General features: G+C 38.6%; 1 protein-coding gene across 7 annotated transcripts in view; it reads right to left on the minus strand.

Annotated features, from left to right (window-relative positions):
• Positions 1-23,088, minus strand: part of VPS13B (vacuolar protein sorting 13 homolog B) — a 382,095-nt gene that overhangs the window by 347,126 nt on the left and 11,881 nt on the right. For all 7 annotated transcript variants that reach the window (XM_048507301.1, XM_048507297.1, XM_048507302.1 and 4 more), the window contains exon 4: positions 63-180. In XM_048507301.1, coding sequence (XP_048363258.1) covers positions 63-180 — 118 coding nt within the window. The remainder of the gene's footprint in view (positions 1-62; positions 181-23,088) is intronic.

Genomic DNA, 23,088 nt, shown 5'->3' on the forward strand with positions numbered 1-23,088 from the left:
GTGGTTGTGCCTTTAATTTGTTACACTGATTGTTAAGTGACAAAAGTCGGTGGTAAACCTACCTGGTGGCAAATCGGGATCAGGAGTGGTCTGTTGAATTCTTCGCGGTCTAACTGATGTCTTTGTACCGTCTGAGGTGCTACGAGTTGTCGAACTGGACCCGCAGCTTTCATGATCATCCTATAAATTACAGCAAATACTCATCATGAGATCCATTGAGGGAAAGAAAGGCAACCCATCTGACAAATACGCCAATGTAACCACTTTGGAACTACAACACAAGTGAACACATGTAGATTAAGATACAGAGAGCTTTGAGTTTATGTTTTCCAATCCACAGACCCTCTTCCCCACTAATTTTTTTTACCTGCAGGTGATTACAATAATGGCGACTATATCAATAAAGTCTTACCAGAGTTACCCATTTAATGTGGAGTGAACACTATTTTTTTCTCCTTCATAAAACACTTAATGTAGTTTTTTTTAAGTGATAATCGTTTACATTATTCACACCTGACTGGGCATTTTTTTTTGCAGAGGTAGGAAGATGCTTCTTTTTTAGAATGTTAATGATAAGAAACAATATGAAATGTATATGGAATATCTAAAGTAATACACTCACACTTGGGAATATAAACATTATAAAAAATAATTCTCTAAACTTAAGAGTAGTTTAAAAATACCCAAAATATTATCCAAATCCTCTCAAAATGTATTTTTAAATAAAACAGCCACTAATATTATTGTAAAACAAAATCCAGAGTTTAATTACTGGAAGACAACCATGCAGCCATGACCTTACAAGAACTATGTTACTATTCAGATCTTTTTATGTCAAAGAAATCAACAGTCATGCATATTTCTGCTCAATGTTAACTTTGAAAACACACAATTAATTTTTTAAACATATGTGGCTGCCTCATAAGATCAGAAATAAAACATGTTCATTAAAGAGATGTGAAAAAGTTCCAGGTTAACTGCCAAAACTAGCATAATTATGAAAATATTTAACACTGGAACCAACTGAAATCACATACTGCATAGAGATTACACTGATGTCATGACAAGCTTCCCAGCCAAAATGCACTAAAACTACTACAGCCTAATAAATCTAGGTCACACCATATAACAAACATTTTCAACCTTAAAGAAACGCAAATAATGGTTTTCTACTAAAAACGATCATTTTATAAGTTCCAAATCTAATAAATTTTATAACAAAAATATATTTCAATAGATCCACAAATTATTTCAAAAGATTTGACAGTAGGTACCTAAAGCTAAAAGAATTAAGTTTTTCTATAATTGTTTCATGATGTGTTTTTCTTGACCCAGTTTCTCTGTAATCACCACTGTATGTGAGGGCTGAAGCTGTTTGAAAGCAATTGCATTTGCTTTATCTTTGTTATATATCCAAGGCTTCTCCCAACCCTCCTAATTGTTCTACTGCTTCATTGAAATTGGCATTGTATTGGAGGAAAACAGCACAGGATTTCTATAACTTGGATAACTCTTTACATTGCAGAGCTTTCATGTTAGCTTGGTTTAATGTCTTTCCTTCCAAAGTCCTGAGAGGGAGATATCAAAGAATTCCGTCTGAAGAGAGGCTTTGCACTTGCTCTGCTAGTTCTACTGACTCAGTACATCGTGTCATTTTAGAGTGCCAGTTACATGCAACTCCACGTAACTTCTACACACTTCCTTTATTAAAATCAAAACATTTATTATCCAATGCCAACACTTTGCATGTTCTACTAAATGATCAATCTTCAGAAATAATCACTACTATAGCTAAATTTCTGGCTGAAGTAGTTAAGGCAAGAACACTATCAACATAGAAGAGTTGAATTCTAAATTTCACCGACATGTAATCCAGAAAGGTAGAATTCCACAATAATTTTATTTTAACAATTTAAAGATATTCCTCTGTCATTGAGAGACTAGGGCCCCTTCCGCACGGACCAATAAACCCAGGCTGGGAATGGGGAAAAACCTATTTTGAGGGTGGGCTTTGCACAGCATCTGCCCCTAAAAAGAGGCTGCCCTACACTCTCCCCCAAAATGGGTTATTGGAGAATCGCGCTATCTGCAATTCTCTTGTTTTAATGCATTTTGCAGCCGTGCACAAGCAAACAGCTGCCCCAGGAAGCGCTTTACTCGGCTGTGCTTCTCAGGTTTTAACAGTCCCTGCTTGCAGCCTTCCAGCGGAGTGAGGTGCAGTTTTTTTTTAAGCCGCGTCCACATGTGAAGGTGTGATGGCAGCCCGCATTGCATCTGTGGGCTCCGTTCGCTACCTAAATGGAGGCATGCAAACGTGCAAACAGGGGAGCAGATTACTTTATCCCACCTGCAACTTCTCAGTCCGGAAATGGTGGTACCTTTTGCATGGGATATTTTGGGGGTTTTGTCTGCAATATGCTAGATTGAGTGTTTGTGCTTAATGGCTAATAAAGGTCTGGATTTGTATTTATATCCAAGGCTTCCCATCCATTGAAAAATCTTTTATTTTCACCTAACAATCAATTTCACCATGTAGCTTCAAAAAGCCAAATAAAGACAAAGGGGAAAAAATTAAGTCTATCAATAAACTGTACTTTCTGTAGGCTATTGTGTGTAATTCTTTAATACTATTTCAGCAGGGGTTTTTATTACACAAATCTGCTTTTATTCCTCCTTCCCAAGGAGAGGCACATTTTCGCTAGCTTTGATAGTCAGCTATTTGTGTTTACCACTGGTCCCACACCTTTTCCAACGTATCTGATTCATGCAGAGGATTTGAATAAAGAAAGGGGTCAGTTGCTGACTTCAGATTGGGTTATGAAAACACTGGGATGGAGTAAGAATCACACTGCTTCCTAGAATCATCCCAAATCCTGATGTAGAACTGAAACACTAAGGCCCCTCTTCTTCCAAGTGTGCACATATCAAAAAACATGGGGGAGTATCAAAAGTACCTCCCATCTAGCACAAAATGAGTCTTCTTCTGGAATGCATGAAGAAACTGCAAAAGCTCAGGAGGTTCACACTTCAGGCTTGACAAACAAAGGCAGGTGTTCACCCAAAAGAGATCAGTGGTGGCCCCAGACTACTAGCATCCACATCTGTGGATTCCTGTCTCTTCCACATGCTTTTTGTAGGGCAATATGTTAAATTTAAGATTTGTATGAATGCAAGTTGTCTATCCTGGACCCCGTTCAAATTATTATGGCCAGTGTATTGGTTTGGCATCATTTGGTGGCAATGCCTTTGATCTGTAAAACAGCACCATAACCTTATTCAGATGTTTTATAATAAAATCCCTGTGTGCCATTGGTGTGCTTCACATTTGTAACATAAATACATACTCTATAACTATTAAGGCATATCTATGTGTATTTGGCTTAAGAACATAAAAAATGCTATATGACATCAGACAAAGGTCCACCTCGCCTGCCATTCAATTACAGAATTTCAGGGACAAGAAGGCATTAGGAGAATCTACATAAAATTAGCTAGCAGATGATCAACAGACATGGACCATTTTCTACCAACCTCAGCCTAGTTCTTGAACCAATGACTTAATAAGAACATAAGAACATAAGAACAAGCCAGCTGGATCAGACCAAAGTCCATCTAGTCCAGCTCTCTGCTACTCGCAGAGGCCCACCAGGTGCCTTTGGGAGCTCACATGCAGGACGTGAAAGCAATGGCCTTCTGCGGCTGTTGCTCCCGATCACCTGGTCTGTTAAGGCATTTGCAATCTCAGATCAAAGAGGATCAAGATTGGTAGCCATAAATCGACTTCTCCTCCATAAATCTGTCCAAGCCCCCCTTTTTTAAACTATCCAGGTTAGTGGCCATCACCACCTCCTGTGGCCGCATATTCCAAACACCAATCACACGTTGCGTGAAGAAGTGTTTCCTTTTATTAGTCCTAATTCTTCCCCCCAGCATTTTCAATGAATGTCCCCTGGTTCTAGTATTGTGAGAAAGAGAGAAAAATGTCTCTCTGTCAACATTTTCTACCCCATGCATAATTTTGTAGACTTCAATCATATCCCCCCTCAGCCGCCTCCTCTCCAAACTAAAGAGTCCCAAATGCTGCAGCCTCTCCTCATAGGGAAGGTGCTCCAGTCCCTCAATCATCCTTGTTGCCCTTCTCTGCACTTTTTCTATCTCCTCAATATCCTTTTTGAGATGCGGCGACCATAATGAACCATATGAAAAGAAGGGATGTCTTTTCAGGGGTTAATTTCCATTTGTTTTGCATTGTCTGATTCATTCATATCACATGCACATATTCTATGCAATTTTTATATAAAGATGTATTGCCGCACATAAAGATTCACTGACTTGCGTACAAAATTAGGCTGCAAAAATTGTAGCTTCGATGAAGCAAACAGAAAATGGTTAAGGCCTAGGCAAAACTAAAGAGTCAAGGGTTTGATTTGCACAGAGGGGAAGAACAATTAAAACAAGGATTTGGGATTGAACCAACAGGGGTGATAAATTCAAAATTACCCCTACTCCAAAAAGGATTCCCCAGGAATACTAATCAGCATGAGGGCCTACTGCGCTGAACTAGTAGTTCCTTAAGCACATTGAAGAATCATGAGAAGGTCACCGAATTTTCAGCTCCTCTTCCCAGTCCTTACCCACTTAAGCATGTGATTTATCAGCCCTTAACCACAACTATTCATGGCATGCACCAACGTCAGCCAGAACTGATACTAATCAAGATGCACTTCCAATCTGAAGCTACAATTTGAAATTCATTGCAAATCCTCGTTTATATTAGGAACATACCCTGGATAGCACCGGTAGACGTAGAAACAAGCCAGTATGAAAGGTAGGGGGAACACCTGTAAAAACTATCAGGCAAGAGGGGAAAGTCTGTTGGGAGGCAGCTCACTCTTGGTCTCTCAATTAATTTAAGGACAAGATAATATTACATGTGTATCAGCCCAGGGACTTTCCCTTTGTGAATTCTTTCCTCTAGCAATTCAATGTTCATTGCTCCTTGGGCAATCTTTGTTGGATCTTGTGAGCTCAGCCATTTCATAATCCATTGAAATATTTGAAAAATGTGATGCTTCTCAACCCTTTTAATCTAGACTAAAACAGACAATTCCTTCCAATTTTTGCTATTCTCACAGTCCTTCCCTGGATGTGCTTTTGTTTATCACTATGCTTTGTAAGAATGCTACTGAGAACTAAATGCGTTCTTAATTATTATAATTCAAATCTGTTACACATTGCAACAGTTTTGTATGCAAGATAACTGGAATCAATTAAATGTAAATCAAGTCATTCAAAAATTACCAGGTGTATTAATGTTAGCAACTTTCAAATTTCTCCCTTTGCTACTGTATGAGCCATATAATTATGGCTTTAAAAAAATCTTCTTTTTGCTAGATACTGGCAACAGCTCTGCATGGAAAACTTAATTTCTCCAGCCATCTCTTAATAGATAGCAAAAGGAAAACGGAAATGTAGTAAGATGTTCAGCACTGGCAATCAATAAACAGATTTCAGCTGTTCAAAAGAACAAAATGATAAGCCTTTCTGCAAAATAATAAATAAGCAGTTACTCTATGGCATTCAACCAGGCTTACTCAACCCATAGAAAACCAGATCAGAAGGGTGGAAAAAATAAGATTTATAAATAAATTGGAAAAAGAGGGGAGGATCAGAAAATAACATTTTTGGAAAAATCTTCTAATTTTCTTATGTTATGCCAAAGACAGACGCTCAGGGAATATTCAGTGTTGAAGTGGCTGCAGATTAACTCAACATTGAGTTTCTAGCTTACATTGAGGGGTACTTCACATTTAAGTAGAAGTTTACACAAAAATTCTTTGCAGGGCTCAGCTCCTTACAATATGGGTAGATCTTCAAAGATGGTGCTGAAATACTATTACTCCACTAATTGCCTACTGTCCCATGGGTGATCACAGTTAAAGCTCATCTTCCATACTATCTAATTTTTACATGGAATGATGGGATGAAGACATCAGAAAATATTGTATTGGCTGTTATCAATATACTGATGATACCCAACTGCACCTCTCCTTTCAAACTAGGGCCCCTTCCGCACACGCAAAATGATGCGTTTTCAAACCAGTTTCACAACTGTTTGCAAGTGGATTTTGCCATTCCGCACAGCTTCAAAGAGCACTGAAAGCAGTTTGAAAGTGCATTATTCTGCATGTGCGGAATGAGCCTGATTGCAGGAAGGTTGTTGGAGCCTTGAACCAGTGGCTGGGGTGAACCAAGGCCTGAATGTAGGCAAACTAACTAAAACTTAAACCAGGCATGAGAGCTGTGGACTGGGTGGTAAAAGTGATTCAGGAAAAGGTATGAAAGTGTTCTGAATTGTGTTACATCTGCCCTTGAAAAATCAACTGGGAGTACTCCTGGACAGGCAAATGGTGGCCTGAAGTAATTCTTTCCATCATGGCTGTCTGGTCAACTACAGGTGACCTGGTTACAGCTGCACATGCCTTGATAACCTCCAGATTATATGGCTGAACACACTCTACATAAGGTTATCTTGGAAGGCAGCCCAGGAATTTCACTTGCATTAGCCAAGATTTAACTGAAGTTAATTGTAATGGATCGCCTTTTTTTTTTTGTTTTGAGAAAGTCAGTCTCTAAATAAGTAAATAAATTAACACAACGATATAAACGCTGTATTATACCAACTAAACTGGCTTCCTACCTGTTTCGAGGCTCAAAGGGGTGACTTGATCTTTAAAGCTCTAGATAGCTTGAGAATACAGTATAGAAACCATCACCTCCACTTGTATCAATCTGCCCAGAATGTGAGATCAGCTACTGGTCCTTTTCCAAAGACCCACAGAGACAACAACTGTGGCAAATCAAAACAAGGCATGCTTAGTTTCTCTTGAATTATGGAGTTAGATCCCCTTCCCTTTTCAGAAGGATTCATTTAAACGTTGATTTCTTGCACTGGGGACTTCTTAGGTGACCTGTGTTTTCTCTCTACTACTTGCTAATGCTGAATTGTGTTCTTTTTACCTGTATTGCCTAAATTTATTTTTGTTGACTAACATAAGAATGGGCTATCCTGGCTCAGCCTTGAATACTTTAGATTTCCAAGTTAATAGGAATATTTGTAATACCATTAAAGATTAGGGTACTGAATTTTGCTACGACTGAAAATTCTTGCAAATAAGTATGTTTTACCATCAAAACAGAAATATTCTGCTAAATTTAGCAACTGGATACTGCACAGCTGGTAGAAGTACAAAGGAGAACAGCCAAGACAATTAGAGAATTGGAGTAGCTTTTATATGAAAAAAGGCGACAGCATCTATGACTTTTCAATCTATAAAAAAGTATCTATCTATCTATCTATCTATCTATCTATCTATCTATCTATCTATCTATCTATCTATCTATCTATCTATCTATCTATCTATCTATCTATCTATCTATCTATCAGATTTAATATACCGTTCATCCCCAAAGGGCTCTGGGCAGTGTACAACCAATAAGATTAAAGAAAAGGGTGAAAAAGTGCTCTATCCCCAGAACTCACTGATATGTCTTTTTGCTACCCACAGTATCCGTAAAACTTTCCTCCAACTCCACATTTCAAAGGAATCAACTTTCTTCCTGTCCACTTTTTTCACTGTTCAACTTTTACACATGTACATAGTAATGAGGAATACTGTGGTATGAATTATTTTAATCTTGGTTGCCAGTGATATATCCTTTCACTTGAGAATCTTTCATAGCTACTTCATGACCCCACTTATCCCACCATTTCCCCCAGAAAAGCCGTGTTGACACAGGTCTGTAGTTGCCAAATTACCAACGCATTTGCAAAAGCTCCATAGGTACAGCAACTACTTCTTTCAGAGGCCCTGAAAAGACCCCTTTCAGTAAAGAAGCACCATTTTCTAGATAGGAGTTCCCTTTTCACTAAAAACACAAAGTACCTGAGTCTAGGCTATCAGTCGTTTTCTGCAAAGCAATTTCCACTGTGTACAATGACAAAAAGAATTAACTGTGTGTGTTCTGTTGTCCGACTGCCATTTAAATTTCCCCCACAAGAGAGTGTAAAACAGCAGTACCGCTCAATCATTATTGCTAGGGAGAACATGGGCAGGGAAAGTTGGTAGGACCAGGAGACAGCACCAGCTGGAGCAGTTAGGTTTTTCTATTGTTCTGTGTAGCCATGTCTGCGGGGTCATAATTGCAGTTTAAAAACCACCAGAATGTCACAGTTCATTGGCCAACCTGTGTTCAAACATTAAACTAAGCTAGAGTTTAATCAAACTGCAGTTTGCAGCATCATCTCTAAACGCAGCCATCACATATATTAAAAAATCCCGTTAAGTCAGAAAAGCGAAACCATAAAAACCAAACCAGTGCTTATTACAAAACAAAAAAACTTTCTGGTTGTTGTTGGTTTTCCGGGCTGTGTGGCCATGATCTGGTGGATCTTGTTCCTAATTATTACTAGCGAGGACATGGGCAGGAAAAGCGGACAGGACCAGGAGACAGCATCTTCAGAGGTGTATCACAGAGAAAACTGTGTTACTTCTCTCTGTGATAACCTCTGAAGATGCCAGCCACAGATGAAGGAGAAACATTAGGAACAAGATCCACCAGACCACGGCCACACAGCCCGGAAAACCAACAACAACCAGTTGAATCCGGCCGTGAAAGCCCTCAACAATACAAAAAAACCCAGCAAAACAATTTCTTATACAAAACATCAGCTTTTGCAGAATCTCTGAGATGTACCCGAATACAAGCAGCTACGTGTTCAAACAGTTTCAGAACACTCATTTTAACAACATGGCCCTTTATTCACATGATGTGAAAGTTTACCAAAATAGATTTGAAACACTTTCTGAAAGCAACTCTCTGAGTGACAGCCAAACCAACTAGCATGAAAAGAACTCCCACAGGCATCTCATGGCACCATTTCAGTCAACTATATATGCAGCCCTATAAAGTTCAACTGTATTGTTGATCGATGCCAGCACATCTCAATTTAAAGGAATGAACACACATTAATAGATTATTTTAAACTATCCACTATTGCTATCACCATAACAAAAGAATGTATTAGAAAATTAATATTGTTAAAATGGTCAATTCTTTCACTTGCTATTGACAAGGAAGCAAAAGATGCGCTGAGAACAGGCTGACAAAAATTAGGCTGGGTGTTGCAGCAGCTGAGGGGTCTGATGGCTAGATGGCAACATATGCAAACTCAGTTATGTCTGTCTAGAGCAGCGGTTCTCAACTTGTGAGTCGCGACCCCTTTGGGAGTCGAACAACCCTTTCACAGGGGTCACCTAAGACCATCGGAAAACACATATTTCCGATGGTCTTAGGAACTGAGACACAAATAATTTTATGGTTGGGGGTCACCACAACATGAGGATCTGTATTAATGGGTCACGGCATTAGGAAGGTTGAGAACTACTGGACTAGAGAGCAGACTGGTTCATCTGGACTTAGGGTACTGAAGAACTGTGTATCAGTTCTAAAAAAAAAAAGGGCGGTTAATCTTTTTAAAATCCAAAACTCACGTTGCCCTTCAAGAGAAGTTGCAAGGATTCTACAAGGACTGTATTCTGAATGAACTGCCACAACCCTAAACAACTTCATACTGGAGAAGGTAAAAGATGCACTCTTGGAGTGTTTGGACTCTTCTCCTGCAAGATTTCAATTCCCTCTTTCAGCTTCATAATGTAGAAACTTATCCTGCTCAATCATTAGAGGCCTTCACTGACATTTTCTAAAACTCTAGCATGATTTCCAAGGCTGGTGAATGTCCTGGAACTAACATGCTGGCCGTTATTGCTGGACAATTTTAGAAGAATCTTGAAACAAAATCACTGCTCCAATCCGTGATCCTCTTATTTTGCAACATATTGCTGAGCCAGATTCAAGCCTGCAAACGATTAACAAAACATGCAAAGGTAGCTTTTGTTCTTTAAATAAATTATATAAATAGCCTGCTTTATAATATACCATGAGCTTGTTCTAGAACCTGAGGGCTCTTATCCTTCATGGTTGGGATTTTCTGCAGTTCCTGGGAGTTCACCAAATGTCAATTTCACTCTTTTGAGAACAGGGATGTACACCTTGCTCAAGTTGCTACACAGAGCTGAAAAAGGATAATTGTATGCCCACATGGCATAACATCCCAAATAAAAGGAATACTCAAAGGAGGAGCAAGAAGCATAGACTTTGTTTGGCAACACACACATCCCAACCCTGCATAGACTCAGGCTTCCTGTTATCACTTTGTTACAAGAAACACAAATTCCCATTCAGAGTACAGCATGACACCCCAGCTGACCCAAGTTCTGTAACAGTTTAAGAGAGCTCTAGTGCACGGTACTATGGAGCCATATTTCCTTAGTCACTCAATTGCTAACCTAACACTAATTCTGACTAGCTGCAAAGATGGGAACTTCAGCGCTTCATTCAAATGAAGGTAAACTGGTACACCATTACTTGACTAAACCTCCTGGGAACAGAAAGATAAGTAAGGAGGAATGCTTGGTACACCAAACACCATAGTCTTAAGAAAGTCACAGAACTTCTTGTAGTTCAGCTGGACGGGACTAAGGGGCATAATTCTCTAGAGATGAAAGTATTCCCCTTTGGAACACTGATTAAAGCCCATTCATGAAGAAACAGTCTTTTCTTACTATGTTAAACCTTTGAAATCCACATCCCTACTCTTTTTCCCACCACCACCTTTCTTTTCCTCGGCATCCCAAGTCAGTCTGGCCTTCCCCCTAACCCCAATATGACTTTTTCAGTGCCATAAAGTTAGGTTTTAATACTTAAAAAAACATTTTAAATGATATTAATGTTTGAAATGTATTTATATTGTTTTCACATGTTTGCACTGGTTATGTTTTAAATGGTTTTTATCATGTACAAGGGAAATGTTGTGAGCCACCCTGAGTCCATTGGGGAAGGGAAGCATACAAAACAAGTGGGTAGGTAGGTAAGAGGAGGCCCCAGAGAAAAAGAAACTGGTTCTATTCCTATCGTGTTTAATAGGTACTGCAAAATCTACCCTGATTTGATGACACATTGATATTGGGGATATTGATAAAAAGTGTTCCCTTCCTGTATACTGATAATTGTGCTGCAGGAATGAACTATGTGATTGCCACTATTTCTTCCATTGCAAGTGAACAGTTAACCAAGGAACTGGAATGAGCTCTTCTGCCACTTGCAAATCCAGCACTTTGAAGACTAAATCCCAGCTAAATTTCAAACTCTAGCTTTGCAGGGCTGCTTCTTTTCCTTTGCCTCACTGATTAGTGTCTTCAAGAAAGCTAAAAAAAGTTTCTTGTCAACAAAGGAAGAATGGGTCCGGTATCACTGAGAGGTCTGTGCCCACATTCTTACTCCCACACATACCCATGGTTAGACTGCAGTTATTTTAGACTCAATCAACAGGTCTGACATTATGAAAACTGAATTCTTGATTATGGTAAACATTAGTTTTAACTGTAAAGAGGTACAAAAGTGGTAAACATGGAAGTGGTAAACAACAACTTGGAGATAGAAGCTCCAGTGTCACAGCTGAACACTCAAAGCCCCACTTAAATCTTTCCCAAGTTCTTAGTCACACAACTCTATCTTCTGCAATAGCCACAAAAGTTATTAAAAGTCTCTCCTTGACTCTTTCCCTCCCCACCTTTATACAATAGTGAAATGAGAGATCACAACTATAAGTAGTCATCTTCCATATTCCTTGCACTTGAACTAAAAATATTCCTATCTCATTCTGAGGAAATCATTTGGTTACAGTGGGCCTTCTTCTGCAATAGATTAATTGAATCCTGACACTACTGGTGGGAAGAATTCATTTTCCAAGGCACTGAATTATGACTTCATTTACCATCCTCAAAGTAGTTCACAACACACGTCTCTCTCTCAAAAGTTGGTTTCAATTATGCCATTAGAACATTATACGCATCAATGTGGATCTTTGTTAGTTATCATGGCCACATTAAAAATGCAGTTTTTAGCTTTTGATTTATTGGAGACCAAGCAGTGGTTGCAACAATTTCTGTGTGGCAAAGAAAACTAGAGTTTATTATCCATATGAAAAATGGAGGATTCCATAATGTTTAACAGCATTGAAAGTACTATTACAGAAGTTTATTTAAAGCAGGACACAGAGTTTGGTTTCATCCCAAAGCACATTCCAATTATTCCTCATTCTTTTGTGCATTTACATATACATCTTCTGGCACTCATTCTTACATTTCTTGGCTGTCCATGTTGGTTGCAAACAGGATGTACATACTAATATTCTGCTACCAATTTTCATTTGAAATTGATAGCCAAGTGTTAGCACCAAAACAGCTCTCAGAATATAAGATAACACAATGTTTTTCTCAGCAAGCAGTACACTACATGTTGGGGACCAAAGAGTGTTGGAGCAAGTGCAGTCAGTGATTTGCTTTCTAATGTGAGTAGCACTAGAACTGTCTGGCAGCCCTATTCAATGTGGGGAGGGAGGGGGAGAGTAGAGTGGCAGCTGGGGACAGTACCATGGTACCACTCCCAAAGGAAGAATTGGTGTGTGTGGTGGTGGTGGGGGGGGGTTCACCTCTCCCTGGTTAGCCCATACCCTAAACAGACATATGCCATGCATTTTACATGCACAAGTCTGCACCACTGCACCACCGTTCCTGGGCTGACACAGAACTGGAAGCCGACTAAAGCCAGCTCCTCCTCTGAGAACACCCCTGGAACACCCCCCCCCAACCCCAGTGCAGGTCTGAAAGGGGCAACAGCAACAGCATTTGTCCTGATTTCCGGGTTCCACTGTGGCTCCACTCCCCTGCACTGGCCTAAGTTCCTGTACAACAGAATCCATGCCAGTTTGCATTGCACAATGGGCACTGGTGCAGGCAAAGAGATCACACTGCATCCAATGCAGCTTCACACACACACACCCCAGTTTAGGATTACACAGTTAGAAACTAGATCCCTCCTCATTGCAAATCCAAGTGGGATAGTAGTGCTTGATTAATTCAGCAGTACAAAAAAGGCATCTTGAGTACACTCAGCAACTTTTTAAATTATTATTATGAATACTCAGCACTAAAAACAGATGTCTGATGCAACATTTAATCAATCCTATCAGGCATATCCTAAAAAAATTAGTGACCATCTGAAATATGCATTATTCACCTATGACATATCTGTATGGAATTGACTACAGAAATAAAGGCAATAATGGCATTTATCATACAAGTAATTATGTTAATATATATATTACAGAGCCAATTACATCTCTGCTAAAATTCTGATAATGTTTCTTATTAACACCTAATATATCTTAGACATGATGTCTGTGCCTATGGTAAAACCAGAGGATTACTGTAAAAAATATTAAACAGCTCTGTTCAGCTTATTTCCATCATCTCTCTGCTGATTTGCCTGCGTTGACCACAGCTCCTTTTTGACTGTTATTACCCAGTCCCTGTTATCAGTCAATCATGTGACCTGTTATAGTTTTCATTCTGCACTCTTCCTTTGGTGCTCCAATTTACCTCACCATCACCAATAGGTGTACAATTCCCAAAACTAAATTTGCACCACTGAAGTCTCATGTCGTTTCAGTTCCAGTGACTCATTATTTTATTTATTATTTTATTTATTTATTATTTGGATTTATTAACTGCTCCACCCCCGTAGGGCTCCTTAAAAATTCATTTACTGGTATTTAAAATTAAATTATCACAAATAGGAAAGACATTAAAAATGTAACAAAATAATTCAACACTAGCAACACTAACAGCGTGGAGACTACATTTTGGTTGACCGAGAGGTTAGTCTTCAGGAGACAGGCAAACAATTTTAAAATACATAAGAATCTGGAAAAATAATGAATATTCTAATATAAAATTGATTTGAGTCATCTCCCCCAAAAATTAATGACTGAACAAGCCCAAAACAAATGTTTAAGAGATGCATCTTGTAAATTACAGTGACAACAATAATACGCTTCACTTTGTCCTTTACCAAAATGTCACTGTAGTGTCCAGTATATCCAAAACATTTTTTTTCTGAACAAATCACAACTTAAAGTCTATAGAAAGAACAAGTATAAAATGTAGGGCTACAGCCCATTGCTTTCACAAAATAGGGCAATCGATTCCTGCTGAGTCTTTATTTCAGATTCTGCATTCCACATTTATTAATCAACAGCAAATATTTATAAGCAAATATTGTAGGTTTCATTTTCCGCACTGATTCAATGAGCATTTCCAAGAGTAAGGGAGATTTCTGAAACGCTTAGTGATGCAGGACCATAACTAAATACCAACAGATGTTGCAGTTGTAAATACTGCCATTCAACAGAGGCTGACAGGTCATACCTAGACCTCATTTGAGAAAATAACAAACACTCATTGTCGTAGTCTATTAATTGGTCCAAAGCAAAAAGCCCCCATCTGTCCAAGCTTTCCAAAAGATGTCTTCCCAATTTTAAAATCTGGATTGGTCCATAGTGTTAATCTAAAATGGAAATGGGGCAAATTGATACTGTTGTGACTTTATATGCCATAAATCTTTAACTGCAGAAACTGAAAAAGAAACAGGATTTTAGCTTCAATTGACCCTAAAGTATTCTATTCAAAGAGAGATACCATATAACAAGCTGCCAAAATACCCCAAGATAGATACTTCAGCTGAGAGCAGCAATCCCAGTAATTAGTACAATTTAACAGATATGCCTGATGATATGAATTAAGGTCAGGAAAACCAAATCCTCTTTCATTAAATGGAAGCTGAATCCTGTTTAGAGAAATCTGAGGTGGAACCCACATTTCTGAAATAAGGATTTTTTAATAAATATATCTACAAGGTATATGAAAAAGAACAGCATGTAAGATAAGGTATAATGTTCATTTCGAATATATTTACATTATCACATTAAGAAAGGTTTAAGATCACCCATCTGTCCAAATCCAAGGCTATATCAGCAATCAACTTGTTAAAATTTAGCATAATCACATGCTTAATATTTCTAGGAATCAATATTCCAAGATAAGTAATGACATCTGGACACCACCAAAAATAAACTCCATAGTATACTGTCTCCCAGTGGCATCAACTCAAATGTTGTCCAGTTAATCGAATAACTAGACAAATCACCACAAGTGTTACTCACTGCCACTGAAACAGGAACAGTAGACTGAGGTTCTAAAATAAACAATAAAGAATAATTCTGGAGGTTCTTAGGAACTGAATAAGAGTGAAGACACTGAAACTAAATCCAGCTGCTGTGAGGTTGGTTGTAAAGCTACCTTGAGAATAGGTTAATTTACGCTGGATAGCGATATATTCCCAAAGAATGCCCAGGTAAAAGAGGTAGCCAGGAGTGTATTTTTGCAACTTAGATTTGTTTACCAGCTTTTCAGGGCTTGGCCATACTAACACATATTATCATAATATCCACATGCTGGTGGGGTGGTGGTGGTAATGTTCATATTGGACTACTGTACCATGCTGTATATGGGTATTCCTTTAAAGACCAGTTAGCTTCAACTGGTTCATAATACAGGAACTGGCCATAGTAAGCACATTAATTAATTCATACACTATCTTTCTCCCCAAATTGGTTTATATCATAAGAACATAAGAACAAGCCAGCTGGATCAGACCAGAGTCCATCTAGTCCAGCTCTCTGCTACTCGCAGTGGCCCACCAGGTGCCTTTGGGAGTTCACATGTAGGATGTGAAAGCAATGGCCTTCTGCGGCTGTTGCTCCCGAGCACCTGGACTGTTAAGGCATTTGCAATCTCAGATCAAAGAGGATCAAGATTGGTAGCCATAAATTGACTTCTCCTCCATAAATCTGTCCAAGCCCCTTTTAAAGCTATCCAGGTTAGTGGCCATCACCACCTCCTGTGGCAGCATATTCCAAACACCAATCACACGTTGCGTGAAGAAGTGTTTCCTTTTATTAGTTCTAATTCTTCCCCCCAGCATTTTCAATGAATGCCCCCTGGTTCTAGTATTGTGAGAAAGAGAGAAAAATTTCTCTCTGTCAACATTTTCTACCCCATGCATAATTTTATAGACTTCAATCCCATATCCCCCCTCAGGCGTCTCCTCTCCAAACTAAAAGAGTCCCAAAAGCTGCAGCCTTTCCTCATAAGTGAAGGTGCTCCAGTCCCTCAATCATCCCTCGTTGCCCTTCTCTGCACTTTTTCTATCTCTTCCAATATCCTTTTTTGAGGATGTGGGTGACCAGAACTGAACACAGTACTCCAAAGATGCGGTGCGCATCTAGTAACTTTATATAAGAGACGCAATGACAATCTTTGCAGTTTTATTAGCAATTCCTTTCGTTATTATCCGCAGCATGGAGTGTTCCGTTTTTAGAGCTTCCATTCATTTAGGTGACATTCCGATGTAACTATCAACTAAGACGGCATTAAAATCCCCTTTCCTGGTCTGTGACTGATAGCACTGACCCCCTGTAAGCGATGTATGTGAAGCTCTTGGATTTTTTTGCCCCCTATGTGCATCACTCTTTGCATTTTGCTTTTACATTGAACTGCATTTTGCCATTACTTCTTAGCCCACTCACCTAATTTTATCGAAGGTCCGGCTTGGAGCTCCCTCGCCAATCCCTTTGTGGTTCTCACCACCCTACATAATTTGGTATCATCCCTGCAAACTTGGCCACCACTGCTACCCACCCCTACTTCCAGGTCATTTTATGAATAGGTTAAAAGAGCACTGGATCCCAATCACTGGATCCTTGGGGGACACCACTCCCCACATCTCTCCATTGTGAGAATTTCCCATTTACACCCACTCTTTGCTTCCTGTTTCTCAACCAGTTTTTAATCCATAGGAGGACTTCCCCTCTTATCCCTTCATTGCTGAGTTTTCTCAATAGTCTCTGGTGAGGAACTTTGTCAAAAGCCTTTTGGAAATCCAAGTAGACAATGTCCACTGGTTCCCCCTTATCCACATGCCTGTTTACATCCTCAAAGAACTCTAGTAAGTTTGTAAGACAGGATTTGCCTCTGCAAAAGCCATGCTGACTCTTTCTCAGCAGGTTTTGCTTTTGTACATGTTTCTTATAATTTTATCTTTAATGACAGATTCTACTAATTCTACCAGGAACAGATGTCAAACTGACTGGCCTTGTAGCATTTCCCCGGGTCCCCTAAGATCCTTTCTTAAAGATTGGTGTGACATTGGCCATCTCTCCAGTCTTCAGGGATGGAGCCTGATTTCAAGGATAAGTTGCATATTAAAGTGAGTGAACATCCCAGCAATTTCATTAGCTTGAGCTCTTTTAAGAACTCCTTGGGTGAATGCAATCTGGGCCAGGGATTTGGTAGCATTTCAGCTTTATCAATGGCTGCCAGAACTTCTTCCTTGTCTACCACTATCTTAGATTTAGTTCCCTCGGATCTAAGCCTCCTAAGAAGCATGGTTCAGGTGCAGGAATTTTCCTCACTTGGGTGAAGACAGATGCAAAGAATTCATTCAGCTTCTCTGCAATCTCCCTGTCATCTTTTAGCACACCCTTTGTTCCTTTGTCGTCTAACAGGCCTACCGCTTCCCTTGCTGGCTTCCTGCTTTTGATGTACTTGAAGAACTGTTTGATGCTGGTTTTGATGTTCACAGCCATGCGTTCCTCATAATCCTTTTTTGCCTCCCTTACAGCTAAATATATCATTTGCCTCTCCTCCATTAGTACATTCCTCCCATCTTTTGTCAATTACTTCAGCTGTCAGAGTTATCCTGGATACAATACAAAGTGCTGGTGCTATGGGCCTTTGTAGCAGTAAATGGGTTTGGTCCTACGTTATCTTGTTAACTATCTCCACTATATACATTAACTAGCCCTTGGAGGTCAGATGAAGAAGCTTTATTACAAGAGTTCGCCATCAGTTGGTGGCAACTTGCACTGTGGCTTTCCTGGCAGCCACTCTGGCCTTTAGGAACTTGCTTCACACTGCAGGTTTAGCCACTGAATTAGCCACTGAAATGTACGAACATTGAGGCACCAGTGTATCTTCCTTTGCTGCCTTCCAGCATCAGCTAAAAGCTCTTTTATCTTGTAAAGCTTTTAGTTAAATGAGCCTCAATGTTCGTACATTTCAGGGGCTAATTAAATGCTCTGAAAGAACTGCTAGCCAACTTGAATATTTTTAAAAAAATATAGGCCAGATAGAAATATTCTAATAAATGTTTTAACGTATATATATACACTAATAAATGTTCTAATAAATGTTTTAATGAATATATTTATTTATTTATATATATATATATTTATTTCATGCTTTTACAGAGGAGGAGCATAGGTCCCTCCTACCTGTGTAACTTAACATCCATATTTAAACATCACTTGATAAGTCCATAGCACACTTCAATTTTTTCATATTTCATATTCATATTTCATTGTTTAAAAATATATTCCTTATTTTATGTCAATTTTATTAATAAAACTCAGTTCTTAATTGTACAATTGTACAACTGCCTGCTCATTTAAGTTCCCACCTGGACAATCCTGGTATAAATAGGATATTGCTCCCAGTTAAACCTCCTCCCTTCATTCTCTGTCTCCAGCTAATTCCCCAAACTTAAAATGGAGATTGCCAGTTTAGGGTAAAAAAGACATGTTACAGATTTTTTCCACCAGAAAATCTATAATTGCACTCAGTGTGTTACAATAACTTCTGCTTTACCAAAGTGTTAAAAATGCATTCCAAGAAATTTAACTGTTTCAATCTATCATCAAATGGGGGGGGGGGGGAGATCCACTTCCTCTCCAAGGTAAAACTTTAAATGCATTTCCTCACCTTTTCCTGTTAAACTGTACTAATCCAGAGCCTTCATGAAACATAATGGCACACTAAGGGGCAGAATTTGATCTGTTTTAAACTAGTGTAAATCTGGAATAATTCCAGTATAAATCATGGAAGATATTCAAGATATACACAATAATAATAGGAATCACTTTGGGTATGAAATTGTTGGAAGATTGCCCCCAAAAGAAGTAATTTAATTCCCTCTCTGCAAACAGACGCTCACCTCTTTTATTGCCATCATTGTTATCATTCAAATGCACAGAACTACTGCAGTCAGTTTCAAAGTTATATACCGTTCTTCAGAATTCCTGCATGTCAGTGGCAATCGAGAGTCAGGCAACTACAAAAAATCAACCCACAACTATAGATTATCACCCTTTCTAGACTCAGCCACCCAAACCTGATATGCCAGATATTTCCTGACAGGGAAATAGAGCGGCTACTGGAAGAGAAGTGTCAAGTTTGCTATTGATGCCAAACTATCTCTTAAAATATGTATTACAGGAAAACCTGCTTGTTTTGGCAACTCCCCATTTTATTCACACAATTTCTTAACGGCAGGCACATCAAAAAATTTGGCTTGAATACAAACATTTGTAGTAGCCAGAACAGCTTACCTTGCAAAACTTATACCTTAACTTACCTTATACTCTGAAGCAGGAGTAGTTTTTTTTTAAATTTATTGAAACACTCTAGGAAATATCAAAGTACTTGATTGAAGATTCTGTTCCTATCGCTGACAGTGAAAGTTTTTACTATCCTCTTTATGGCATGCTCATTGGATCTTCATGTAAACTAAGCAAATACTTGGTCATCGGAAAGGCAAAATAAATGACCGGCATCACAATCAAACATATCAGAAAATTATATCCATAGCACTTCCAATGTCTTTGGTTTAAAACTATATAGCAAGCTTTGTATTTGAGAAGGATACAAACCAAATTACCGGTAAATGCAAATATGTTATTTCTACCTTTTTCTTCTGCTGCAAATTCTACTTTATATTGAAGATGGGAATAGACATTACATTGCCATATGGTCAAAAGGGACTACAGTTTTTAACTAAGGTGATGATTAAATCACTTGGCTTTCCCTTATTGTCTTCCATGACCACTATTACTGACATTGCACTTATGTTATTCTGGACAGCACTATCAAGTCCAATAGATAAATATTTTTAAGCTCTTTATTGTGCCAGTCACAAGGCATAAGGACATTTTGTACCTGATGATAGGACTATCAGTTGAACTTATACATTTGCCAATACTTAGACTCTCCATTTGATTTAACCATGGAGCTTCCCATATCTTGTTCTTAATTTTTTTAAAAAGAGCAAGAACTTGCCGCACAACTTCTCTTGCAACTTGATTTTGTTTCATTGTAAAACCAGTTCAGACAGTACAGCATTAAAATCTGCATATATTTATCAGCATGAGCTGCTGGTGTCAATGCAGAGTCAGCACCACTCAGAGAATAAGGTGCCCCAGTCCTTTCTGATTTATCCTAATAATTACAACTGGAGAACAAGAAACATTCAGAAGGGATGATACCTTTATCTTTTAATTAATCTTAAACTGTTTATCATACTATTAAACTACTGCTCTAGTCTACAGAAAAAGGTGCTGAAGTCAGTATTATGTAATTCACCTCTAGTTTATTAAAAACTTTCATGAACTGGTCATTTCATTATAAACAGGTTTCAAAGTACAATTTTAGACTGCAGCACAAACACACTAATTAGGGCTCCCAATACAGCTGCAACGACATCCCCATGACCCACCAAGACAGCTGCACTCTTCGGGACAATGACATTTATGAATTCCTGACAAATGCATGAGATCCGGAGCTAAAGAATTATCGTTTGAGGGGATCTAGCTACAGAAGGCACTCCCACAGGAACTCAAACACTTGGAATTCAAGCAACTTCTGGGACGTATGGCAAAGCCCCAGCCTTTGATGAAATTTTATTCTGCAAGATAAATTATTTTAAGTTTTTAAAAAAACATCTAAGCATTCTTCTCAAGAGCAACTTCCTAAAATCAATAAAAAGACATTTAAAAAGTGTATAAATGCAAATAAAATAAAAATGAATCTGTAATACTAATGTTCTTTGGGGACAATTTTCTTAAGTGGAAATATGCTACTTCCTCTTCCTGAAAATGCCACAGACAGAACTTTTTTTTTTACGTAGAACAGAGTATAATAATAAAAATGTAAAAACTAAAGACATACTAAAAAATGTTTGGCTTTTTCTACCATTTTGGCTTCCAACAAATTATCTGATAAACTCATTAGTTGAGAATTTTCTACTGTTCTTAAACTATCCTCATTATGGCAATGTAGTCGTTGTTTCAGCAAAGTAGTATCACTACCTGGTGCTTATGGATGGGTAAGAAGACCAAAATAACGAAGGATTAGACAAAACTAGGCATCTCATTTATTTAATCCAGTAGTACTTTGTGACATCAGAAAAGCCAGGCTGCTGAACACAGGATCAAAAATTAGGTTCTGTCCCCAAAAATCCCAGAAATATTCAGGATTAATCAGGAAGATTGGGGCTCCGGGAACTGCCCCCCATTTTTCTTTTCTTTTTTCTCTTTGTTTCTGTGTCTCCTGGAGTTTCTTTCTGCTTGCCAGGCTGCTTCCCTCTATTTTAATTATGTTTGTTATTTCTTTGCCAGAGTTCCTTTTACCACCACAAACCCACCCACCCCCTTCCTTGGAAGTGTTCTGCTTTGATTCTCCAGTTTGACATTGCATTGTTGGGCTTGAACTGCCACAGTAGTATAAATTCTGCAGGGCTTCTGCACATTGCAACAGGTTTTGCTGGGATTGCAAAACTACGGCCCCCAGCTTCAGTATCCACTGCAGAGATTCTCTGGTTTGATTTTGGTTCTGTTTGGATTGGTATATTAGCTTGGGGTTCTGTTGGGAATATTGGGTTCAGCAATGGTTCTGTTGTTCTTGTTGTGTTACTTCTATAAGAGACAATCAGTGATTGCTGCTTGCAGGCATAACTTTTGCCTTGGAAGCAGTTTGGAGCCCCCCCCCCCCCCCCACACACACATAGAAAATAATGGAGTGTGGCTAAGGGGAACCGTGATCAAGAGCCCATAGAATTGGATTCCTTGTTCCAATCTACTTTAAATTTGGGGATTTTTTAAAGGACAGGCACCAGCAGCTCCCAGCAATTTTGATGTCTGCACCTTTAAAAACAATCACTCTGCCAGCTGGAAAGTTTCCCCATAGAAAATAATGAACCCCTCCCCCAAATTTTAATTATTTTAAAAGAATTCTGAATACCATATCAGTATTGAAATTCAGGAATACCAATATTTTAGGGGGTCAATATATTCAAATCGAAAAAAATACCTGTTTTTGGTGCACCCCTACTACCAACTGCAAAGTTTAAACAGGCAATCTACTTTTTTGTCAGAGAAGAGAATAAGATGCTTTCCACTGTGTCATCTTTAAGTTCTAATGAAGCTCTGTACACCAATAAAGGTATCTGAATTCTGAATGGAGCTCACTTTCTGGAAACATCCTCTTACTTTTATGTCTGACAACAGTGCTAGAAAGTAGTTTTCCCAGGGAATTCCTCACATGTGTCAAAGGATAAGATTATTGAATAGAATAATAGAGTTCTGAATATGTCTCAAAGGATAAGATTATTTAATAGAATAATAAGAGTTCTGAATAGAAATTATTTATCAGAGAAGCACTGCATTCTTTCCATATTAAAATAAGAAGGGAAAGTGTCCTGAACATTCATTTTGTAACTGCATGAATTCTGGTAGTAGAAAAACAACTAGAAAGTACTATTGTCAGGGGAAAAGTTTTCTTTCATTCTGCAGCCAAAAGTCTTTTAATGGCTGTTGAATAATAATTTTCCTTGTGTTTGTGGAACCAGAATAGCTATGTAAAGGACAAACCAGGGTGTGCCCATAGAAATGGAAGGAATGACCAAAGAGCTATTTGTTGGGGGAGGGGGGGTTGATACCTTAAAATCCAGACATAAGATATTTGCTTCTGACAGTAGTGCCCACTCAAATAAGGCTTAGGTCAGTGATGACATGCATCCTTTGCAAGAGATTACTACATTTAATTCCTCTGATTCTATACTGTAAGCCACTAAAGGATTCTGTGGCAGAAGCAGCATGTAGCTTCTGGCACCTGTTGTCTAACCTGAAACAACAGTTTGGAATGCTCATGGAATTCAGAGTGCTGGAAGAATCAA

The sequence above is a fragment of the Sphaerodactylus townsendi genome, linkage group LG09, assembly GCF_021028975.2.
Source record: "Sphaerodactylus townsendi isolate TG3544 linkage group LG09, MPM_Stown_v2.3, whole genome shotgun sequence".
NCBI lineage: Eukaryota > Metazoa > Chordata > Lepidosauria > Squamata > Sphaerodactylidae > Sphaerodactylus > Sphaerodactylus townsendi.